Source organism: Corylus avellana, chromosome ca5, assembly GCF_901000735.1.
Source record: "Corylus avellana chromosome ca5, CavTom2PMs-1.0".
Taxonomy (NCBI): Eukaryota; Viridiplantae; Streptophyta; class Magnoliopsida; order Fagales; family Betulaceae; genus Corylus; species Corylus avellana.
In genome coordinates this window covers 30008475-30031502 of record NC_081545.1, presented here as the reverse complement: position 1 = coordinate 30031502, position 23028 = coordinate 30008475, and the positions used below count along the sequence as shown (strand labels likewise).

Genomic DNA, 23028 nt, shown 5'->3' with positions numbered 1-23028 from the left:
TTTCTGACAAAAACTCTTTAGGAAATTATAATTCTATCCTAAAATAATAATTAAAAATAGATAGTCCGTAGTCGGCTACCCTCAGATCACAATGGCTTTAGAGAATGTTTCGGCCTATCACATTCAATGGTTTAATTTTGGATATCATCGAACTATTCACTTTTTCTATTTAGTTTTTATTTTGTATTTTGTTAATAATAAAATTGTAATTTCACAAGGGCTTCATGTGAACAATGAACGATGAATCGAATTGATGCCCATCCACAATCCTAGCTTAACCACGGCAGTTGAACTCTCAGTCAACCACTGCAACTGGACGGTGGCCGAATAACCCAACCATGGAAGTGAGAAAAAGTTGTTAATTGAATGACATAAGGACCTAGTTATATTTGGGTAAACGGAATGTGGGAATTGCCACTCTGAACCCCTCTGCCTCAACCACAAAATAAATTACTTATAGATTAATACTTAATAAATAAAAAAATCGGCACTATGCATCAAATCTGGCTAAGTGGTCCTGGGCCTATACTAGAGTTAGATGGTGGTTCACGTACAATATTGTGAGGAATATTATATATATTAAAATGGGAGGCATGTGATGTGATGCATTACCTTGCGCATTCAATCTACGTAGATGCAAAGTAGGAATCATGTATTTGTATTAATTGGTGCACATGTGATGGCTTGTGAGCCTGAGGTGATTCATTCACCATTTATGGGTCCAATGGCCTTTTTTATATACTTATATATTCTTGGAAGCTGTTGATATAGATAACAATAATATTATAGCTTAAGATTGATTCAACAACATACCAAGAGGTCTGGAGAAGGATAGACTTTGTTCTTTCCTCCTTACACTTATCTATCTTTTATCACATACTTGTAATGAGAAAAATGTCAATTTGAGCCTTAATTTGTCCAAAAGTTTGATAATACCCCTCACCAACATCACCTACTGGTACCACAAACCATGCCCACAACCGTAACATCCAATCACAAATGTTCAATACATTCTAATCGGCACAGATAGGTAGAGATAGATTACCCATTTGATTATGACATAAAAAAGGTTTGATGCGATCGTATAATCTTCACCTAAAATATAGTTTTTAGCACTATTCTTTTCTTTTTTTTTCCTCGGTTGGGGGCTAAGGACGATTAAAGGCTACTTAAAAAATTAACCTATCACCCCTGGTCACTGAGTGACCGATGATTGGATGGTCAGCAACAATCTTAAGACTTGATGATGACCTTAAGGTAATCAATTATACAAGAATGATGTTACAACTTATTACACAACAGTGAATCGATCCTCATTTGAGTGAGGGTAGGACCAATTTTCAACAACCCAATTGCCTTATTCTAAAGCTCTAGAAATCCAGCCAGCATGATCCAATTCCCTTAAAATTATCTGTATAACCCATTAGAATGTAGCTTTTCTGCTTCAATATCTATCCTCAGCCATTTCTTGAGGGCAGCCATAGCCATCACCGGATCTTTCAGATGATTAGATGTGGAAGTAATAAAGTCTTGAGTTTTCATGCATCTTTACTAGCAGATCCTATCTATCACTACATTTTTCTTCCATTGCATCTTTGATTTAAGTTCTGGCAATCTTTCTTCCTCCCCCAACTTTTTTCCCCCCTTTTAGAATCAAAAGCAAGGATAACAAACCCCACCCCAAGAACAATCTAATTTAGAGAGAGAGAGAGAGAGAACAAAAGACAACATACAAGAGTAGTATAACCACTTATCCATAAACAAAGATGCCTCACAACAGAGGACAAAAACAATTCAATTGAAACAGAAGGTCTAATATTTTTCATTGCTATATCACTTTCTTAAAAATAAACCGAGGTCAATTCTGTTCATTACTCAACATAATCCTAAATTCTTCCTCCTCTATAGCATTGATAGCAAAAGCATATAGTCAAAGTTCTATAAGAATTTTGCCCATATTGTCAATTCAACATATTTATATTGTACCTATGATGAATGACATATGTAGCGGGTATCACAAGAGCCAGATAAGGGGGTCAATGACCTAACCTGCTTTCCCCAGATCCAGGCTCAAAACAGCTGGGAAAGGAGATGAGGAGAAAATAACTTAAGCTAAAGCCATTGTCCTTCAACTAGAAAGTTGACAATGTTTGCTTTCCAAGGGAGACGGGAGAAATTGCAATTTTTGTAGAGGTTCACTGTTCATCTCAAATTATGTACTTCACAAACCATTTAGCTTTACCTTCTAACTTCAGGATCTTCCTCCAGTACTAAAAGCATGAAATTTCTTTTTCAGATACGAAGAGTTTTATACTTTAGTTACCTCACCAGGGGGTCTTCATGAGTCATGACCAGTTTCATTACATTGCTCTATCATTTTACCATAAACAACCTCTCATTTCTCCTCAATATCTTGATGACCCTTTCAGAAAATTAAGACAAACTCCACTAGACTTGTACAGAAAAAATTAACAGGTTCGGGTAGCATAAAACGGCTCAGAAAAAAAAAAAATGTGGGTAGTACAAAACCAAATCACATAGGATCGTCTCCTGGTCATCCAGGAATCAATCCTGGCAAACTCAACCAGAACCTTATGATGATTCCTGGCAAACTCAACCAGAACCTTTTGATCAGCAACAGTGTCTGGAACCCTTCTCGTGATACTCTGAAATCCAATGTCCATAGGGTCACCTGTCTTTTGAGAACAACTGCACTTTCAGAACCTGGAAACCAGGTCATGCATGTGTCATTAGCCTAGCCTGGACAAGCATGATTTATTAGGTGTTTGAAAAGACAGAGAGAACATTCATTTTTCCAGGATATCTAAGAGGAGTTGAGGTATCACATTGCTGGTTGCAAAAAGAAGTGAGGATTCACCTACAAAAGGGGACATATACTTCATTCAGGCAACTGGGAAGGAAGATCTAAGCCTTAAACAATGTAACCTGGAATTTATGCTTAAGTCTATTAGGTGAGTAAGTTTTGCTCCCCACACTCACCCAAACACGGGCGAGAGAGAGAGAAAGACAACAAAGAGCAAAACAGCAACAACAAACCAAAAGAAAAGAAAGCCAATTCATGAACCTGGAAAAAAGAACAAAACAGCAACAACATATAAGATTGTAATACACTATACCATAGTTAAATATTTAGATACTACTAAGTATATATAATATATCATTTATGTTATAATGTAAGCATGTTAACCTAATAACAAGTTGAGCTGAGCTCGTACGAACTATGGTCACAAGCATTAACCGAGTCAAGCCGAGTTTATACGCGTATATCTCGTTTAATAATCAAGTCTAATTTTGTATCCACAGATGACTCATTTATTAAATGAACCAAGTCCGAGTCGAGTATATCTGAACTAAGTTCAAGCCTGTTCACAATCGGCTTTATTCGTCTACAACTCCATATCTATGCATATACGCTTACCCCTTTTTTTATTGATAAGTTACACGGGCACCCTGTGGGACTTGAACCCACAACCTCACCTTCCACCTCATTACAAAGGGAGGAGCTACCATTTGAGCTAGCTCATTGGTATGCATGCATACAAACATATATGTGTGTATGTGTATTCACATCTATATATATTATTGTGTACATATGTTAACATTCTATATCATGAATCGTAATTAACATAATGAGTGTTCAATAGTCAGAAACTCTAGTGTATAAAACATTTTATGGAGTAAAAGTACGGATTCATTTCACTAAAATAGTCTGTCAGATATTGAAGTGCTTCAAGCTTCAAAGCTGACTTCTATCTTCCGAAATTCAAAAATATATAAATTAAATCTACACAAGAAACAGTTTTAAGTAATATAAAGAGATCCATATGATCATTTTATAGTAATCTATTATGTTATAATGTTCTGGTGCATCAAACAAATAAATATCAAGTTCAATCTGGAAGAAGAAGAGAAAGCCTTAATCAAGAATAGGCCATTAAAAGATGCGCAATCGCTTAGAAATCTGGAAGAAAAAAAAAAATTCGAAAAATGGAAGCATGAAACACTAAATTAAATGCAAGTTAACAATGACATGCTAATATATATATTTTGTTCTAATGTCTGCAACCTAGATAGTGAAACACTTGACAGGAAATAACAAATAAAGTATCTAGAACATGCATTTACAAGCAACGAGAAGAACCACATGATATTGGAGATAAGCCATAACATGAGACAGAAAGAAAGAAGTATGCATTTTAATCAGATCCTTCCAGTTTTACAAGCGAAATATATCCATGTAGATTATGAACATAAAACCCAGCAATCAAATTACAACATTCCTAAGATGATGGTCAAGGAGAATGGAAATGTGTTAAAAATTATAATTGATGAATGGTAGATTCTCAATAAAAAGGATCCATAGATTAATATGAGAAAATGACAAGTATAAACATGTGCATTCCTCACCACCAACAGCAAAAAATATTCAAAAGAACACTGCCTTTAATGCACTTAATAATAAAACCTGTTATATTCAGGTAAAAGACGAATAAACAAGAAGCGGCAACCTGAAGAGTATTCTTTTCTATGTCAAACAAATGCACAAGCTCATATACATGAAAAAGAAAAGGGTAGCCAATGTGGATAAACACAATTTCTACTTTAATACAATGTCTACAGAGACAGATAACCAAAATTTCTAAGAGATGTTTGGCAATCATAAAAATTCCTTGTTCTCCTCCGAATCTTTTTTCAATCATTAATCATGCATCTGCAAAATTCTGCAGTGTCATGAGGTCACAGATATCAATCACCTTCTCCCCAAAAAGAGTAGGGAACTTAAAGGATAATAGATAAAAATCAACTTTAGACCAAGTAAACGGAACTGTTTATATTGCAATGAACACGGACACTTACAGAATTCAGGCATTCCAATGTAAAGGCTCCATCTGTGGCTATGGTATTTAGTTCCTTGGAGATCTAAACAATGCAATATTAGCGTCAATTGATGCAACCAATAGTTCTATATACACTTCCAGCGGTGAAAAACACTCAGCGCCAACTTGTAGCTTATTTTTTTTTATGAATCACCAAATTGCACCTTACAAGATAGATTTTCCACTGGATTAGTAAAAACCAAGCAATAATTGGGAAGAAATCCTATGCATTAACTTTCCAATTCCAACAGATAAACTTGCAAGAAAATGTAATATGCCTCATTATTAGAAACTTCACTCTGACAATAAGCACTAAAATCTTGTAATTTGTGACCATTTCCAACTGAATTTTTAGATAAATATCCACCATCAAATAAGTTGCACTGTTGCAGGACCAAGTGCAGAAAATAATCAGTTTTGATTGGATAATATATAGTTGACCTCGTGATCTAAATACTCTCTCATACACAATATCTCCAAACTGACCCATCGTCTTAGAATTCAATTTGAATCAAACAGCTAAATCAACAAATCAGACAGTTTTGTGGTTCACCTGAGCTACCGCAAAATGCTTGCCACATGGTGGTTCTCAAAGCTTTTTTGTAACTGATGCACAGCAGAAATAGCAACATTCTCAGGGTGACAGGAACATACAGCCAAGAAGTCACCAGAGAGGAGCCAAAACCAAGAATCCAGCTTCTTTAATGACACAATCGATTGAAACGTTACCCTTTCCCCCTTACAGACAATGGTCGCAGTCCAACAAAGAGAGCCATGGAAAGGATTTGAAAACTGCTTCCTTCCTAAAAGTTGCCAGAAACTAGGAAAGTTCTCTGGATTCCACAAAATTCGGCATTACCTTTATAAAAATGTGTTTGCAGAACCTTTAGAGCAGTTGAGGAAGATACCTCAACCTCAACCTCAACATAACTTTTGAAGAGGTGGGGGAAAGGGGATCTTTACTAGTGACCATTACTAGACCAGCACCATTACTAGACCAGCATGATACAATTAAAGGATCATCTGAGAGAGATTGAAATTGATTTAAAAGGCACAGAGAAAATTAAATGCTTATCTGCAATTTCATGAACCAAGAAACGGGTTTTATGGAACCAACAACCTTTACAAGACAAAGACAACTGAATACTGCATTCGAGCATATGAAGAAAAGCAGCACATCGCCAGTTTTGGAATTTATACGAACGGTGGTTTCTAATACCTAATTGCCACAAGGATAAGTCCTAATAACCTATTTGAGGCACCAATCATTTAGGTCTTTTCTTTCTCCTTGAAGATTATTGATGTATCAAATGATGAAGAAAGTATAAATCTGTTAGATGGCTGACTCAACTGATCCAGACTGATGCCTTCTAAAGTAGTCGTTAGCTAGTTAATGTCATTGAATTCTATTTGCATTTTTCTAATTCAAGTTATACAATTTTAGTTACAGGTTATACGATCCTAATTACAAGTCAAGACCATGTGAAATGATCCCATCAAAACAAAGATAAAACCATGTCACAAGGTCCACGGAACTTCCACGTATCACTTGGCCAAGTTTTTGTTTTGTTTTTTTTTTTTTTTTTTCCATGTACCTGGCCATAAATATCAAAATGCATATAGGAGATTACCTACCTACTGATATTTCAACTTTCTTAAAAGTTCATCATACACAAGTTGCTTTCCTGCTTTGAAAAGGCTCTGTTTCAGCTTTGACAATGTGGAAGAGTTCAACTTCATTCTTCTACCAATCATATCCTCAGCATACTTGACTGCTTCTGGGAGCCTATTCATATCATGAAGCCCCGCAACCAACAGATTACCGGTCTTCTCCAAATCAGAACCATAATTCTCTATCATGCATTTCCAAACTTTTATAGCCATATTATATTCCTGAGAATCCATATAAATCCTAACTGCTGAACTACAATTAACATGGTCAGGAACACACTCATTTTTAATCATCTCATTGAACATCACCGAAGCCTCCCCTAACCTCCTGCTCTTCATCAAGTACTGAAACACCACGTTATAAGTTTGCGAATCCGGAAATGACCCATAACAAACCATCTCATCCAACAACCTTTTCGCTAAATCTGTACCCTTACATCGACAATATAAGGCAATGACCAAATTATACATCTGGGTATCGGGTCTAAAACCAATATCACCCACCATTGCGTCCCAAACCAATGCAGCTCCACGAGCATCGTCTTTCTTCGAACACTCGTCGAGAGCAAACTTGAAGAACTTCAACCCCGGATAACACCGATTATCCTTCATCATATCGAGGAACTTCATGGCCTCGCGAGGCCCATCAGGGCCCTTAATCAAAGTGCTCAATAACGAATCATAAGCGGGCACATTGCTCGGGTCCCAACCGATCTCAAACACCATCTCCGCGAATGTCTGCCTAGCGCAATCGGCATTGCCTTCCTTCTCCCAACCTTCCAACAGGATCGCATATGTATCCACGTCCGGCCTGATCTTCTCCTTCGCAACCCGCAAGAACTCCACCGCATCCGCAGCCTCCCCGTCTCTACAAATCGCGCTAAGAAGCGAATTCAACGCCACGATATCGCGCGGAACGCCGTACTGATCCATGACCTCAAACGTCAGGAACGCTTCTCGGACGCGGCCGGCAATGACATAGCTGCTGAAGACGGAGGCAAATGTGGCCAGGGAGAGCAAGCGGCCCTCCGAGCTCATGGATTTAATGGCGCTCCACATGGGGTCGAAGAGGGAATTCTTGCCCAACAGGTCCACGACGAGGTTCAAGGCGTAGGGGCTGTGGTTGTCGTTGAGCTGGCGACCGGACCAGCGAAAGAACTTGAGGGCGGGGCCAGGGAAGGCGTAGGATAGCTTGAGGACGTGCTCGACGTCGGCTTGGGTGACGCGGACGCCGGTGTCTTTGAGTGCCTCCTCGACTGAGAGGGAGTCGGTGGTGGCGACGATCCCACAGAGGAGCTTCACTTTTGGAGGGAGGTCCGGGGCGTCGAGGTATGAGGCGAAGGCTGGGCGCTTGGTAGAGAGCTGTGGTTGGTTTCTGGTTGGGGGAAGGAGCGATGGAGGTGTTTGTGTTTGTGTTTGTGTTGGAGAGAAGAGATGGTGTTTCTTGATGCGGGGGAGTGGAAGTGAAGGATGGTGGTCATGGCGGGGTCTCTTCTTGTTCCTGTTCTTGTTCTTGCCCATGATTCTTTCAGAGGATGTTGAGAAGAGTTAGGGTGATCACTGATCAAGAACCCTAGGCGGGTTTGGGGAGGAGAGCTGAGAGATTTTGCTGATGTGTCTGACTTACAATCCACGGTATTTTTCATTTTATCTCTTTTATTAATTAAAGCAAGCAAAATATTTTTTTCCTGTGTCTCTAAATAAATAAAATACATTTTGCTTCTTTAGATTTTGGTGAATCCTTAATTTGTCCGATTGGACTTCTTCTGTTAAAACAGTCGGAGGAACATTTTAGGAAAAAAAAAACAAATATCTTCCCCATCTCTCACTTCATTTCAATACTCTTTTTAAGAGAATAAGTTATCTATAAGGTTTTAGCATAAATCAAATTTTTTGTGCCATTCAGTAAGGACTTGACAAATCAACGTGAAACACCTTAATAAAAAGATGCAAAAACAACATATTTTTATTAATCAATCCCTCATATGCGTTAAAAAGTAAAAGACCTTTCGTGAATTTTCCAAATCTACCGGCAGGCGCCAGCCACCAAGAGCTTGCCATCGGCTAGCCCCCAAACGTCGCTGCTCCTTTGTGTCAGCAAATTCTCTGCCCCCCTCCCTTTGTCCCTCACCGGCGGCAACATATTGTAAATATGCTATGTTTTTTGTGTCTCAGAGTATTCTTAATGAATTTTCTATTTTTTTTAGCTAAAATTTGGCTAAAAAACTCACATTTTCTAGTTTAACTAGCAACTATGCAAAAGTATCAAATAATAAATTCTCTAAATTTTACTATATTATATTTAAATATAATTTGTATACTAGTTTCATTCATTTTTTATTCTCAAAAACACCTCACAAAGTGGTGAGCGGTTAATGCAGTTAAAACGGTTAGCAGTTATAAAAGAGGTTAACCATTCTAAACTTTCACCCCTACTATTGAGGAGTTTTGGACCGAATAAGTAAACTTAAAGAATTAATTGGTATCGTTTTCTTACGTATTTATTGCCTATTTTTAAAAAACAAACCATTGAATATATAAATTTTCATATTCACCCGTGAATTTGCAAATCTTTTATATTGAAAAGAAAAAGAAAAAGAAAATGCTTAAAACTTAAAAGAATGAATCTAAACATTTCCCTAAATATATTGCACTTTCTAAAATTTAGAAAAAGGACGAAATAATTTAGAAGTGGTAAAAAAACTGAAGCCCTTCTACTATAAAAAGAAAATAACCGAGACCAGTCGAATAGTCGATGCCCTAGGGTTTCCCCGTTGATCGAATTTCAACAGTCATTTCAGACGCACTATCTCACTGTTTCTGCATCCCCTACTTCCTATCCGATGGAGAAAACCCATCCCGTCAAAATGTGGCAATGGTTATGTACTCTTCCTCAGCCTCAGCCTCAGCCCTCAGCTCCAGCTACAAATGCGGCTCCGGATCCGGCTCAAGTTCCGTCTGGAGCTCCATCTGCAACTACGGCTCCGGATCCAGCTCAAGTTCCAGCTGGGGCTCCATCTACAACTGAAACTGCCGCTCCGGCTCAGGTTACTGCTGGGCCTCCATCTGCCACGCCGTCCACTTCTTCTGGTGAGTAAAAGAAAGGTTTACACAGAAGTAAAATTTTAGGGTTTTATTTGTTTTCTTATTTTTTAGTATTCTCTAAGTAATCAGTCGCTAGTGATGAAATGAGGTTACTTTTTTTTTCTTTGTTTTGATTAATGTTCCTAGTAAAGATAGATCGAAGCTTTAAATTTGTACTTATTCTCTGTCCAAAAATTACAGTAAAAATGAGTTTGGACTTTTGTTTTGTTTTGTTAAAAAAAAATAATAATAAAAATAATAATAATAATAATAATAAATTAGGGTCTCTCAGTGAACAAATAACGGTAATCGTAATTTTTTTTCCTGAATATTTAGTTTTCCTTCGTTGCTTTCCTTCATTTCTGTTGTTAATATATAGCTTATTTTTATTTTTTAAGTTTGTTCTTCTTTTAGCAGTGAAAATGGTGCATTTTTAGTAAGCTCTACAATTTCGTGGACTCTGTGAGTAAAATAATATATATATATCAGAATTTGAAATGTGATATTTATGTTGAGTGGGCTGTGCAGATTCATATTTAGTAATGTGTTTCTTTTTCTTTTCTGCATCATATGTTTGATTCTTTAAAATGAGCAAACCCAACTGCCTTGTTGAGTCGTTCTCAAATTGAAATTCCATATGTGGCATATGTTATTGCTTGTAATTTGCTATTAGGGCCATAATTTTTGGTAGTTCACTTGTTTAAATAGGGCCTAAAATTGGTGATGCTTCTATTTTTGGTGTACGAAATGATGCTTAAGTGGTAGGTTAGTTCACTTCTATTGTACTCCATATTAACCATTTTGTGTGCCTTTGGAACTGCCCTTTAAGATATCATGTGATATTGGAAAATGCCAAAATATTTGTTTATTGTTATCGGTGCTTAAATAATTAACATTATTCGCATGTATATAGTATGGGCAATATTTTGGTTGAATTTGTTATGATATTACTAGTTGAGAAGTAATGTCTAAATGTTATCTGGATCAAATTTGTTTTAGGTCTTCCAGAAAACTGGATGCACAAGAATAGACTTCAAGAATATACGCAGAGGTCTGTCATTCCACTACCAATTTACCAGACCATCAATGAAGGATCCTCACATGCACCTCAATTTAGGTCAACTGTATGGATAGATGGAGTAAGTTATACCTCTCCAAATACTTTTTCTCATCGAAAAGCAGCCGAACAAGATGTTGCCAAACTTGCGCTGGAGGGCATATCACTAAAGATCAAGGAGGAAGGATGTCCTCTCATTCTTGAGGTTTGTTGCAGTGTAATTGTAGATTTAGACCTTGGATGTTTAGTGATCCCTTTTTGGATCAAATTGTAATATTCTTTAGTTCAATCTTCTGCATGTTATCTTCTCTTTCCTAGTAGAAACAAGGTCTCAAAGTAGTTTTCAAGCCTTTTCCCATACTATTTTAGTTGCTAAAGCCAACATGCCTTCTTGGAAATATATCTAATTCAATTTGTAGGATCATGCATTGCTACCATATCAGTGAGGAGGTCAGCCATTATAGTAGCAAACCCAATTCACATTTTCTTGGCATTGGTAATTTGCATCCTTTCTTCATCATCATTTACTTTTTTTTTTTTTAGTACAATATTGGCCATCTGATTTCATGTTCACGTGTGAGACATTAATTTTGTTATTGTAGAACTAATTCTATTGTGGTTATTTATAAGTTAGATAATCTGGAAAATTTGTTCTTGTCGTAGAGACAAACATTTTTTTTTCTCATTTGGAACTTACTTTAGCAAGCGATGTTTCTATGTTATCCAAGGTCTCATTGCTGTTTTCTGATGGCACTGAAATTATTTAATGTTTCTTGTTGTGAAGAATGGTAGGAGTTGAGATAATACAATTAGGTGTTGGATTCTCATGGCATATATTATTACACTTAGTCTGGTATTATTGCTTCAAATATTGTCCAATATATTAGTTTTTACTGTTTTAATTAACTCTTTTGTGGTCTTTTCCAGGATACGGTGTTTTGCAAGTCTATCCTTAACGAATTCGCTGCAAAGATGAATCTAGAACCGCCTACCTACAGCACCATCCAGCAAGAAGCATTGCTTCCTGTTTTCACATCTTCTTTGGTTTTCAATGGTGTAAGTTACACTGGTGAAGCTGGTAAAAACAAGAAAGAAGCTGAACAATTGGCAGCACGTGCTGTTATTCTATCTCTCCTAGGTATCATTTTTCTCTACGATCAATATGAATTTGTTTTTAATCTACTCATTGAATGCGTGCTCTTATGTTTTGTGTAGCTGAGTATTTGAAATAATATAATTCAGGTAGTTCTGGGACAGGAACACTTCTTTCTGAGATAATCAAGTCTAAGCGAAAACTCTATGCGGCATTGGACAAAGTGAAGGACGCAAGCTATGCCCATAAGAGTCCTATATCCCAGGGAGCAAGTGTAGAACAAATTAATGCCATGCCCCAGGGAGCGAGCGTAGGACAAATTAGTGCCATACCTCCAGGGATAAGCGTAGGACAAATTAGCGCCATACCTCCAGGGGTATGCGTAGGACAAACTAGCGCCATACCTCCAGGGGTAAGCATAGGGCAAATTAGTGCTGCACCGCAAGGAGTCAACACAGGACAAATTCCCAGGGTACTTGATAAAGATAAGGGAGTTGAAGTGGCTGTTGCTGCCAAGAATGTATCAAAAGGTTCAATTCCAGGGGCTTTCTCAGTAATGGCTCCATTGAGGCATGAATTCAAAGTACCAAAACTAGAAGAATCCCCTCAACCAATCAATATAGAACCATCATCACAAGCAATCAATCTTCCAATTGCATTTGTGGGTCCTGCTTTACAACAGCCTCCGGGTGAAGGTCAGAGGTCTTCAAAAAAGCGTCGCAAGAATAAGAAAAAATCTAACAAGAAATTGCGACCTGACACACAGTAAGTTTCAGTTTCTCTTTTTTCATATTTGGCATGATTCTCTTGTTTGGTGTGCAGTGGATTTGATTCTCTTCACTGTAATACTGCTTTAGGTATTTGTTAACCTTCATTACTTGTGTTTGATGGTATATTGTTGTGTTATGGTGTTCATTGCGGCCTACATTCCTAATTTAACTTTGAAGCATGCCGTAAGCAACCTATGTTGTTTCACTTTTTTGAATCTGTGCTCCCTGACTGTCTCTGCCTATATATAATCTCTCTCTCATTTAGATGTTAACTATTCTACACTTGATTCCTGGGTGATGCTCTTTTGATGGCTTATCCGTGTGATTTTGTTCATTTAGTTCTCTTTCGATACAGTCAGATGGAACATTTTTGTTGTGACTTTCTTTTGAATCACCTTTCACTCATAAACCATTCATTGGCCCTAGTGTCCCTCTTTGTTGACACTAGAGTCAGTTGCTACCAGATCTTTATCCAAAGCCTTCAATTTGAACCCTTTTGCTTAGAGAAAGAAACTCTTAGTAGTGAAATTTGACCAGTTTCCCTCTAATAAAAATAAATCACAAGTTATTGAATTAATGTTGTGTTCATGTACCTGATTTTGTTTATATTGATGGCATTGGCTGAAAATAATTTTCCTGGAGGTAGCGCCAGAGCTACTGATTTCTAAGGACATGCCATTTAATTGTGCCATTTAATTCTACAATTTCTTCTGATAAATGATAGACACAGCTATAAGCATCTTGTTATCATGAAACTTGTTAGCAGGGTTTTGAACATGCTAAGCTTGGTTGATAAAATGCTGCCGTTTTTTTTTTTATTATAGAGGGTGCCCCATCCTTCTGTTCACCATAATACCCCTACTGCATTTGCTATGGCTGCCCTCACAACCTAGATAAGATCTGGAATAATTCCTTCCTTCCATAAATTAGGATCGAGCATACTCCCATGTTTTCCAAAAAGGCCTTCTGAATGAATTTCTATTGCTAGCTAATTCTACGTAATATTATTTTCTCCTCCCTTTACTCAAATGTGTTTGCACTCTCACTTTCAATGACACTAAGGTCATAAATCAGATATTTACATAAAAAGAAAGCATTGGTTTACATTTCTGTCAAATTACTATCAGTTCTTGGCTTGCAGTGTTCCTCACTTAATTTTGAGAGTTTTCTTCTCTCTGTCTCCAATCTCCATTATTCTAGTACTGTATGAGATATCATTTAAGCTGGCCAACATCTCTCTCTCTCTTTTTCCTTTTCGTGCCTTTCTCTGCAAGATAGATTTATTTGTGCATAAATGATGTTCTTCTTTGTGCTAAGTTATGGTTATTATATAGGTATTGATGTTGCTTTATGAAAGTATATTTGTTCTGAGGGTTCATTTGCTTTGCCCTTCATTTTGTAGGTTGCCGGTTGCTGCCTTGCCTATCACTCAAGCCCCACCCCCCTGTTCTGTAGCCCAATAAACATGTAGTAACTCTGGTGTTTATTGTGTATATATTTAGTTAGGAGGAAATCGATCTGTCATCTTGGATTTGGTTAGACATTAATCCCTTTTTGTGCGCTTTGTAGATAATTCTTTTATTTGGATCTGACTGTTTTCTTCCTATGACCATTGTGAAAATTCTGTCAAATTAGGCGGTTGCTTTTTAATCATCAAGCTAATATTTCTGTTTGGTTCTTGCAACATGTCCTAGTGTGATGATCATACCAATATGGATCTGACATTACTTCCATGTTATGTTGCTTTTTTACGTGTGCAACATTTGAACATTAACATGATTCAGAAAAGAGAATAACTCCCAAGGATTTGGCATAAATTAGGTTTGTGTATCCTCCAATAACAACCAGCCAAGTGAGTTTGTAACACCAAAACCCATTACCACAAAAAACACTAGATAATTTCTTCTTTTCTCTCCATTCCCTTCTTCCACCGCCCCATTCTCCTTTTTCTTCTTCCGTGCAAAATCAGTTGCGATCTCTCTCTCCATTTCAGCTATCTCTGTCTCTTTCCACCATCACTGCCGGCAAAGCCCTTTTAAAGCCAAACCCACCCACATCGCATAAATTTGCTCACCCTCTGCCCCCATTGAAGCACCTTTGACCTGCCCCATAACTCTTTCATACACACTTGCATACAAACCAACATTTGAAGCACCTTTCAAGCTCTTTGTCTCTCTCCCTCTCTCCTCAATCTCTTCAACTCCCTTTTCCTCCAACTCACTCTCATTACTTTAGAGCTTAATGAGGGTTTCAGAATTGCTTTGCCACTGGAATTTGGGCATTACCTTTGCGTTGGAGTTGCAATTCTTTGAATTAGTTAAATTTTGGTGGGTTTGGAAGAAGGGTATGGAGAAAATAGAAGAAATCATCCAATGTTTTCGTCGTAATGGGTTTTGGTGTTACAAGTTGACTTAGTAGCTATTAAATGATTATGCCAAGTTCTTATAAAAGTTATTCTCTTTAGAAAAATGCATCGCCGCCATTGTAATTTATGATATTAGAACTTTGAAATCAGTTACATATTATGGTTCACTCTTCTTCTTCTTTTTTTTTTTTTTTTAATTTATTTGTGACGCCTTTGATATTATGTTGCTTTATTGTTATCATAGCGTTTCTTATCGGTCGTAATTTAATGTTCCCTATTACTCTATTAGAGTGCAGAAATGGGTTTGCAAGGAGCAACAGAAACAATCTCTTTTCTCACCTCCTTGTGGAACCTCTCCAGCAATGCAGGTGGCAGAGAAACCAAGGCCAGCGCCCCTTCAACACCCTCCTCATTCTTGTGACCTATAACTGAAGTCACCATCCCAGGACCCATCCCAGTCCCAGCTCTTGCCGGACCACCATACACTCCTCCTCCCCACCCAAAATCCACATCAACAAACCTCAACCGACTCATGTCAGACGCCACAAACGCTCCTTCACTGCAGAACCCCCTGCGTCCATTCGCCTCAATCAAGTCCAAGACCGACGCCTAATACTCGTCTCCGATGGCACCCTTCTTCACTTCCCAAATCAGCTTTGCAGTGCAGTGTATCGGCTCCTCCACAAGCTTGGCCTCCTTTATAACAGTACAGGGAAACACAACCGCCGCTCCATACTAACCATTCGGTAGTGATGGTTTGTATCGAAAACAGGTGTCAATCGGAAAGATTAGCCTTGTGCTGGATTCAGGGCTAATGACCGTTCGAGTTCTTGCTCTCCATAGACATGAAGCGATTGCATCAAAGGTGGGGCATTTTTTGTTGCCATTAATATGGGTTTTGAGGGCTAATATGTTGGCACGAGATAGGAAAACAGAGGTTTGAGCCAGACTCTTAAAAAGTGAATGATTTGATATAAAAAGTTAAAAAGTTAGAATGTTTGATGTTGATTTTTTTAGGAAATGATGATGAATAGTGTCTAGGCCAACTCTAACATTTTTACCAAACAAGGCCAAAGTCGGAAACACTATAAGCAATGGTGGGGTTTCCTGAGTTGTCATCATACTCATGATGTGGGTAGGAGATGATGGGAGGTGACCGGGGTCTTAGTGTTTCTCGTCCCCAAGCGGGTAGCGAGGAAGGAGTTTTTCTGTTTGGATTTTTGCATAATTCTGACACGGCTGTAATGAACTGGTAAGCACCATAAGTATCACAGATGCAATGGTTGAATGTGTAAGCTAAGATGAACCCTCCACAAGCAAGTCTTGTTACCTGCACACGGAGCAATGGTGAATTGGTTATCAAGTTACTTATCAAGTTACTGCCCCAGACGTCATCGACAAGCAACTTGTCCCACTGAGGGAATGGTGGCTTCAACCCACCATTTTTGCACAATTGTGCTAGTGTAATATCAGCATTGGCACCACGAAAAATCACTTCCTGCCCACAGCAGTCCACAACAAGCTTGCCTTTATCAGCATTTCTTAGCCGGCGGGCCACAGGGTAGTAGAATGCTAGAACCTTAGCCAGAGATTGTTTAATCATCATGATTGGGTCCTGGACTGGCGCACCCACGGTTGCACGTGGAGGATACAAGTGCACAAAGAGTATGTGATTTCTTAGGCCACTTTGGTCATCAATGTTGGATAAGTATTTGAATTCTTTTGGGGTTGGCTTCTCCGGCCAGACGAGCTCAGGCTCATTGACATGCACCGAGAAGTTGAGTGGTGGTGCCATTTTGTTTTGGTAAAGATTTAATTAGCAATGGTCTTATATAAGAGCAAATTAGTTAAAAGCCTCCTTAACTTTTTGACGTACACAAATGTAAAGTGGCTTCTTCTTTTTTGTTTTTTTTTGGGGGAGAGTTTGCTTCATGGATTTCATCTTTAAACGGTTAGTAGCCTTTATAACCGGCGACCACATTCTAAACAGTTAGCAACCTTAGGAAAGGAAATGATGATGCTTCATTAAGCTCACCCTTTTTAGAGTAGAAAACAATTGAGTGAGGTGGCTTCCCTGAATTGGGTTGTGTATAAAACCTTCGTTAGATTGAGTATGGAACTCAACATAAAGGTTGTTGCAACTGTTATAGCAGTTTCTTTCCTATTAGCATTTGTTATGTGTACTGATCATACAATAAATGAGCATCGGGCCCAAAGTTTAAGGCCTGTTTTACGTAAAGACCCATTAAGATTCCCGCTACATGATGTATAATTGAATAGTTATTATACCGTTACAGCCACTACAAGGCGACTAATCACACTTTATTAAAGAGATTCACATTAAAAGCTCATTATCTTGAGAAATTAGGTATCGCTTTCTTCTCTCTAAACTCTTTTAACTAGTCAGCTTTGCTATGTAAATGCCTCACTAACTTAAGCATGGGAGACTTTCCTATTCCATACTATTCTTTCGATAACTTTCTCCCTTATCTTGTAGGTGACCCATTCTTCGATCCAACCGTGCTAAATGTTGTATCAACATGTACCTTGCTACCAATATCGCATTTGCTTTTGCAAAAATCCCATATAAACCTAGATGAATAATAGAGGAGTAAATTAACTATCTTGATGAGATCAATGCTTAAATTTGGTGCATCGAATAGAAAGACTGCAATTTTAGTAGGGTTAATCGACTAGAACTAAATAAACTTTTTTTTTTTTTTTCTGCTGGAAATAAATATATATATTTTTTTTTGGGGTCAAAGTTGTGAAACTAAATTTATTATTTTTAATTGCCTTATGATGGTTTTATGACGCATCACATTTAGGTTATAGTTGACTAATTAATTGAATGCAAGCTCATCACGATTCAATGATGACATATCCCATTCGTTTTAAAACAAAGTTCCCATATTAATTTGTAAAAAAATAATAGAAAAATGAATTTAGAAATCAAATAATAAAATTTCCTCCATTTCATCTCAGTTTTAGAACAAGCAAGATATGAGAGAGACAGAGAGATTTTGAGACAACAAATGATAATTAATGTTTCCAAGCTCATTAAATGAGGAATAACAGAAACTCCTTGAAATATGGGAAAGCTCTGCCTTAGATGCCAGCTCTGTTTCTCCATAATCAATTTTTCTTCTCAGGAAACAGAACATGTGGATGATGATCTTCGTTGGGAACCACAGTGATATACCTACCTTCTTTTTCTTTTCTTTGCACCCAAAACTTTATTCTATTTCTTAACAATTTATTGACTTTAAACCAATATTGTTTAATGGACAGAGTTTTCTTTTAAACTGGGTTAGAAAAACTTCTTTCAATTTAATTTATAAAAATTATATGTATTTTTTTTTTAATAACATGTGAGATACACATGAGTCTTTTATATTAGTTATTCCAACTTTGTCTCTATTATTAAAGAATATGTATATCTCACATGTTCAAATGACACACGTCATTTTTATAACTGAATTAAAAGAAGTTCAACCGACCCAATTTGAGGAAAAACTCTATCCTTGTTTAATATGGCTAACCGGATATGTTTAAAGTATTGAGTTATTTATGCTTCAATTTCTACGTTCTGAATGTATTTTTTTACGGTTTTTTTTGGACTTGCTGAAGAATCCACCCAAACCTTTTTCCCATATTTGATTATTAGAAAAAAAAAAAAAAAAAAAAAAAAAAAAAAAAAAAAAAAAACCCTACTTGAATTTTTGTAAAATTTGAACATTTTAAGAGAAATTGTTGCATGTTCTACCCTGTCTCAAGCATAATAAGATATTGGATTCATAATTCATTTGCTCAAAGGAGATGAGTCTCAACACCTCCTCTTTTGGGTTGTCCAAAATTTAATAAAATTAGAGCAGATTAATAACAAAAAATTTCAATCACCAAGCTAGCCAGCTAGGTTTGATGGGAAGAGTACGTATTTAAAAGTTTGCTTGCATCACATTGCTAGTTTGCTAACGTTAAGTGCATGCCTAGTAAGTAGTAAGCCCTGGTTAAGAAAATTATTTATTAAATCCATTATTATATTGTTTGAACAGAGATATTAATGTTTATGTTAGTTAGTATAAAGACATGATAAAATTAATAAAATTAGAGCAGATTATTATAAAGGATCAAGCTGGAAGTTGTAGTACAAACTATGTGCTTTTTTAAAAACACATAATTTTAAAGGTTAAATTGTGATTTTAAAGGTCAAACCGTAAACATTTTTAATTTGCAAATTTTAAAATCGCAAACCCAAACCAACTCTAAGATTACTCTTTATATTTATTTATCACATATCTACACACCGTAATATATTATATGAGGATAACTTCTACAAAGAGCTAGTGTAAACCAACTCATTTGTGCCCACCAATAAGAATCTGCCACATACGATTATTGCACCAAATTAAATAAGCACCAAAATACTAAATTATATAGATTTTTTCAGTTTTTTTATTTTTATTTTTTTAAGATTGTGCAAGGGGGCTAGAGGTGGCTGTGCCGCCACCCCCAGCCCATTTGGGGTGGCTCGCCGGCCACCCCAAAAAAAAAAAAATATATTGAAAAACCTATTTAATCTAGTGTTTTGGTGCAATAATTCTATGTGACAGATTCTTATTAGTGGGTACAAAGGAGTTGGTGAAATTATCCTCTATATTTTAAGTGACTAATATAAAAAATTACTTAAAATAGTCAACATTAACTGATATAACGTAATAAATAACAATAGTCAAGTTTTAATGGCCTTGTAAATTAATATGTGAATATGTTATCCAAAGCATAATTGAGCGGGGACCATGTCACTTAAGATAAAGGTTAATAGCTCTCGTTGGAGTCAAAACTCATTTGTAATATATATATATCAATTGTATTCGATAAAATCGTAGTTTCAGCTTTAATACTGTGCGTAATTAAAAATGCATCTCTTTATCTATGATTTAAAAACCCAATTTTTTTCTATATTTGAAAACGCACTCACAAATAATGCATTTTATTTCATTTAAAATTGAACTTTTTGTCGGCCAAATCGCAATCCCTCCCAAGTAATTATAAGGTTTCACCCTGCTTTCTCACTATTTTTTTTTTTTTTTTTTGGGAAAATGAAGCTCAATATTCGATCTTCGGATGAGAAATGGGCATGAAATAACCATGCATGAAACTTACATGTGCATGCATGACCAGCATACACACGCTCACACTGAATGTAAGATATAGTATAAAATGTGGCATCCGTCCACGTGCCATAGCAAGGAGGAAACAGCGGAGGAAGGTTCCCCTCCAATTTGGTCCAGGTTCCTGAAACTGAGACTAGCAAGATATATAGGAATCTCAGACACGACGTGGGATGGAGAAAGATCCGGCGACGTTTCTGCAACCAAACTAATTAAGCTTCACACTCTCCTTCTTCACTTCTGCCAGCTAACAATCCCAACACACAATTAACCAATTCTCTATCTTATTAATAATATATAATTCTATCACCATGTAATATATATATAAATATGTATTAGTTTAATTCCCTACAAATAGAGCCTCCTAAAGCTATAGTCTGTCATCATCTGCTAGCTAGCTTGAACTAGTTTAAATATTACTCTAGCTGAGGATCGATCGATGGCGCTTGCAGACGTTGATGAATTTAACAAGGCAATCCTTGGAGATCAAGAAACCTGCTGCTTAGAAAGTGGGGTTTTCTGTCCAAGCAACATGATCATCAACTCTAGTGCGTTTGATGAAGAAGCTCATTCCTTGATAGACTTCAAAAGCGGGTACGCTAATAATAATAATAATAGTATCATGCATTCTTGTGAATCTTTACTTAGCTTTGAGCAGAGTGAAGAGGCTGCTACTTTCTCCAAAACTCATAATCATAAAGCAGCTGAGTACTCGATGTGGGAGGGTAGTTTCAGTCAGATTAGTCCAAAATGCAGCAGTACCATCGATCCACGGCTGTTAGAGGAGCTCAGTTCTTTTCAGACAGCCAGCAATTACAGCTCCATTACCAATTCCACAACAAAAGACACCCAACAAGGAGATCATCATGGTACATATGGATCATGGTTGTACTCTGAAGCAACTGTGGTCGCTGATCATAGCATCCACGACTCTGGAACACATCAAACATCCTTCCATAAGCGTGCCCATACGGTAATTTTCTTCCTTTGGGGTATTTGGGGCTTTGCCTAGCCAATTCTTTGGGGTTAATTTTCTTCAATTTTGGCTTTGTTGAAGGGAGAGAGCATGCCAGCTATAAAGAAGCAATTTACGAATGCAAATAAGAACCCCAAGCCAAAGGCAATTTCGCCAAAGGACCCGCAAAGCATTTCAGCGAAGGTTTACCTCAATCCTAATCAAGTTAGAGCCTGATATTGAAATTAACAAATGTTTTGAGTGCAAATTAAGCAAAAGCAGTAAATACATTATGTCAATAATGAAAGAATGTTCGTCTTTCAGAACCGGAGAGAGCGGATTAGCGAGCGGCTTAAGACACTGCAGGAACTTGTACCTAATGGCTCCAAGGTGATCACAGAAACAAATTATCATTAAAACCTTGTAATTTTTTTTAAAAAAAATTATTTCTGTTCAATTATTTCTCTCTAATTTTGTATTTTGCGCGCCTTACGCAGGTTGATCTGGTTACCATGTTAGACAAAGCCATTAGTTATGTCAAGTTTCTTCAACTGCAAGTAAAGGTGTGTGAGTTCAACCATCTTTTTATATATATATGGTTCTTCTCTGTTTTCTTTTTCTTTTTCCCTCCCAAACCTATGGACGTGTAAACAAACAAAAACATATATATGACCTCTTTTCTTGATTTTCAGGTGTTGGCAACAGATGAATTTTGGCCTGTTCAAGGTGGGAAAGCTCCTGATATTTCTCAAGTAAAGGAAGCAATTGATGCCATTCTCTCCTCTCAGAGAGACAGGAGCTCGAGCTCATGAAAGTAATGGTTAAAATGATCAGAAAAAGAAGAAGAAGAGGAGTCAGAATACAGTAATAAAATCCAAGGATAACTTCAGAAGGAATTAATGGGAAAGATTTGTTTTTTGGAAGTTAGCACGGTCTAGTAGTAAAAGATCAGATATATTACTAATTAGAAGATAACTTTTTTTTTCTTTTTTTCTGTCATATTTGAAGTTCTTGTGATCAGATTATGGATTTCCATCTGTAATGAGAACTGAGACTGCAATACTTTGCGGATAATTAAAAAGGTGTAGCAATAATGTTTTCATAACTGGCAAACTAGTCAGCCAAACCCTATTCAAAATAGATGATGAGGGAATCAAAGTGCAGATAAAAGTATCTTTTAGTGAAGCTGGGATTCCAGTCCTGATGAAGTGATATTGATTCATTTTAAGTTCAAATACACACATATCATTAGAAGTGCTATGGAGGTTCAGTTTATAACATAAATGAGAAATGTCATATACTATACTTTAATCTTAAGGAATCGTGTGACGGTGTTTATCAGTTTTTATTTTTTTTAATAACGGCGGATCATCTAAGAGCTAATGGGTACTACAACATTATCCAAGACTAAAAGACAAGAATTTCACTTTGTCCGGTTGAAAATCTGGTAGATCGCCTAAAATGCTTAATATTACGTCCATCAACTCTCCACATGACTTGATATGGTCCATTGATTTCATCCTCGGTTCGGATGAAATCTCTTCTTGGTTTGGACGTGACTTAATAGATTCATGCTCCCAAGTTTACCCTAGCCTCGTTCGGATGGGGCTTTTTGTTTAGAAAATTTTCGAAGTTCTAATGTTAAGAGTTTTGACTCCCAATTGGCCCGAGACCATTGGGTCAACCTGCGCTTAACCTATTACGATTTGTGAAGCCTTTCTATTTTATTATCCTCGATATGACTTTAAACGTCCAAATTTTATATTTTAAAATAATAGATATTATAGCCACGATACATCTTAGTACGAGAGAGGGTGTGTTGCAAGGAACTCCTCATCCTAGAGACTGCCACCGTAGGGTGAAGGTTCCCAAGCCACCTCTGTAGGGTGGGGATGGGTCATCAAGAACCCTACTAATTAACATTCATAAAGGAGATTATCCCGTCGCAATTGCCACTGCCA

The 23028-nt window shown here is 37.0% G+C and overlaps 4 protein-coding genes across 16 annotated transcripts; 2 read left to right on the top strand and 2 right to left on the bottom strand.

Annotated features, from left to right (window-relative positions):
• Window positions 1–1247: 1247 nt before the first annotated feature.
• LOC132180747 (pentatricopeptide repeat-containing protein At1g77360, mitochondrial-like) lies at window positions 1248–8186 on the bottom strand. Of its 10 annotated transcripts, none has more exons than XR_009440189.1 (3): window positions 6534–8186; window positions 4879–5062; window positions 1248–4742 (listed from the first exon to the last, which is right to left on the bottom strand). XR_009440189.1 is itself a non-coding variant. In XM_059593676.1 (2 exons), the coding sequence occupies exon 1, from the start codon at window positions 8088–8090 to the stop codon at window positions 6534–6536; it is 1557 nt and encodes a 518-aa protein (XP_059449659.1). In that variant the 5' UTR covers window positions 8091–8186; the 3' UTR covers window positions 1248–2878. The 10 variants fall into 10 exon arrangements, 2 of the variants coding, with proteins under 2 accessions (XP_059449659.1, XP_059449660.1); XR_009440190.1 differs by having other exon boundaries at window positions 1799–2591; window positions 2625–4742; window positions 4879–8186; XR_009440188.1 differs by having other exon boundaries at window positions 1799–4742; window positions 5452–8186.
• Window positions 8187–9275: 1089 nt separating this feature from the next.
• Window positions 9276–15899, top strand: LOC132181282 (uncharacterized). 4 transcript variants are annotated; one of them, XR_009440240.1, is made up of 6 exons: window positions 9278–9659; window positions 10653–10915; window positions 11638–11848; window positions 11953–12568; window positions 13976–14108; window positions 15228–15313. XR_009440240.1 is itself a non-coding variant. In XM_059594427.1 (5 exons), exons 1-5 carry the CDS (start codon window positions 9413–9415, stop codon window positions 15364–15366), a joined length of 1476 nt encoding a protein of 491 aa, XP_059450410.1. In that variant the 5' UTR covers window positions 9276–9412; the 3' UTR covers window positions 15367–15899. The 4 variants fall into 4 exon arrangements, 3 of the variants coding, with proteins under 3 accessions (XP_059450410.1, XP_059450412.1, XP_059450411.1); XM_059594427.1 differs by lacking the exon at window positions 13976–14108 and having other exon boundaries at window positions 9276–9659; window positions 15228–15899; XM_059594428.1 differs by lacking the exon at window positions 15228–15313 and having other exon boundaries at window positions 13976–14259.
• Window positions 15900–15995: 96 nt separating this feature from the next.
• LOC132182120 (13-hydroxylupanine O-tigloyltransferase) lies at window positions 15996–16733 on the bottom strand. Its single transcript, XM_059595320.1, has one exon. The coding sequence runs from the start codon at window positions 16731–16733 to the stop codon at window positions 15996–15998; it is 738 nt and encodes a 245-aa protein (XP_059451303.1).
• A 3818-nt stretch (window positions 16734–20551) lies between these two features.
• LOC132182119 (putative transcription factor bHLH086) lies at window positions 20552–21879 on the top strand. Its single transcript, XM_059595319.1, has 5 exons — window positions 20552–21085; window positions 21170–21271; window positions 21392–21457; window positions 21565–21630; window positions 21760–21879. Exons 1-5 carry the CDS (start codon window positions 20552–20554, stop codon window positions 21877–21879), a joined length of 888 nt encoding a protein of 295 aa, XP_059451302.1.
• The last annotated feature ends 1149 nt before the right edge of the window (window positions 21880–23028 follow it).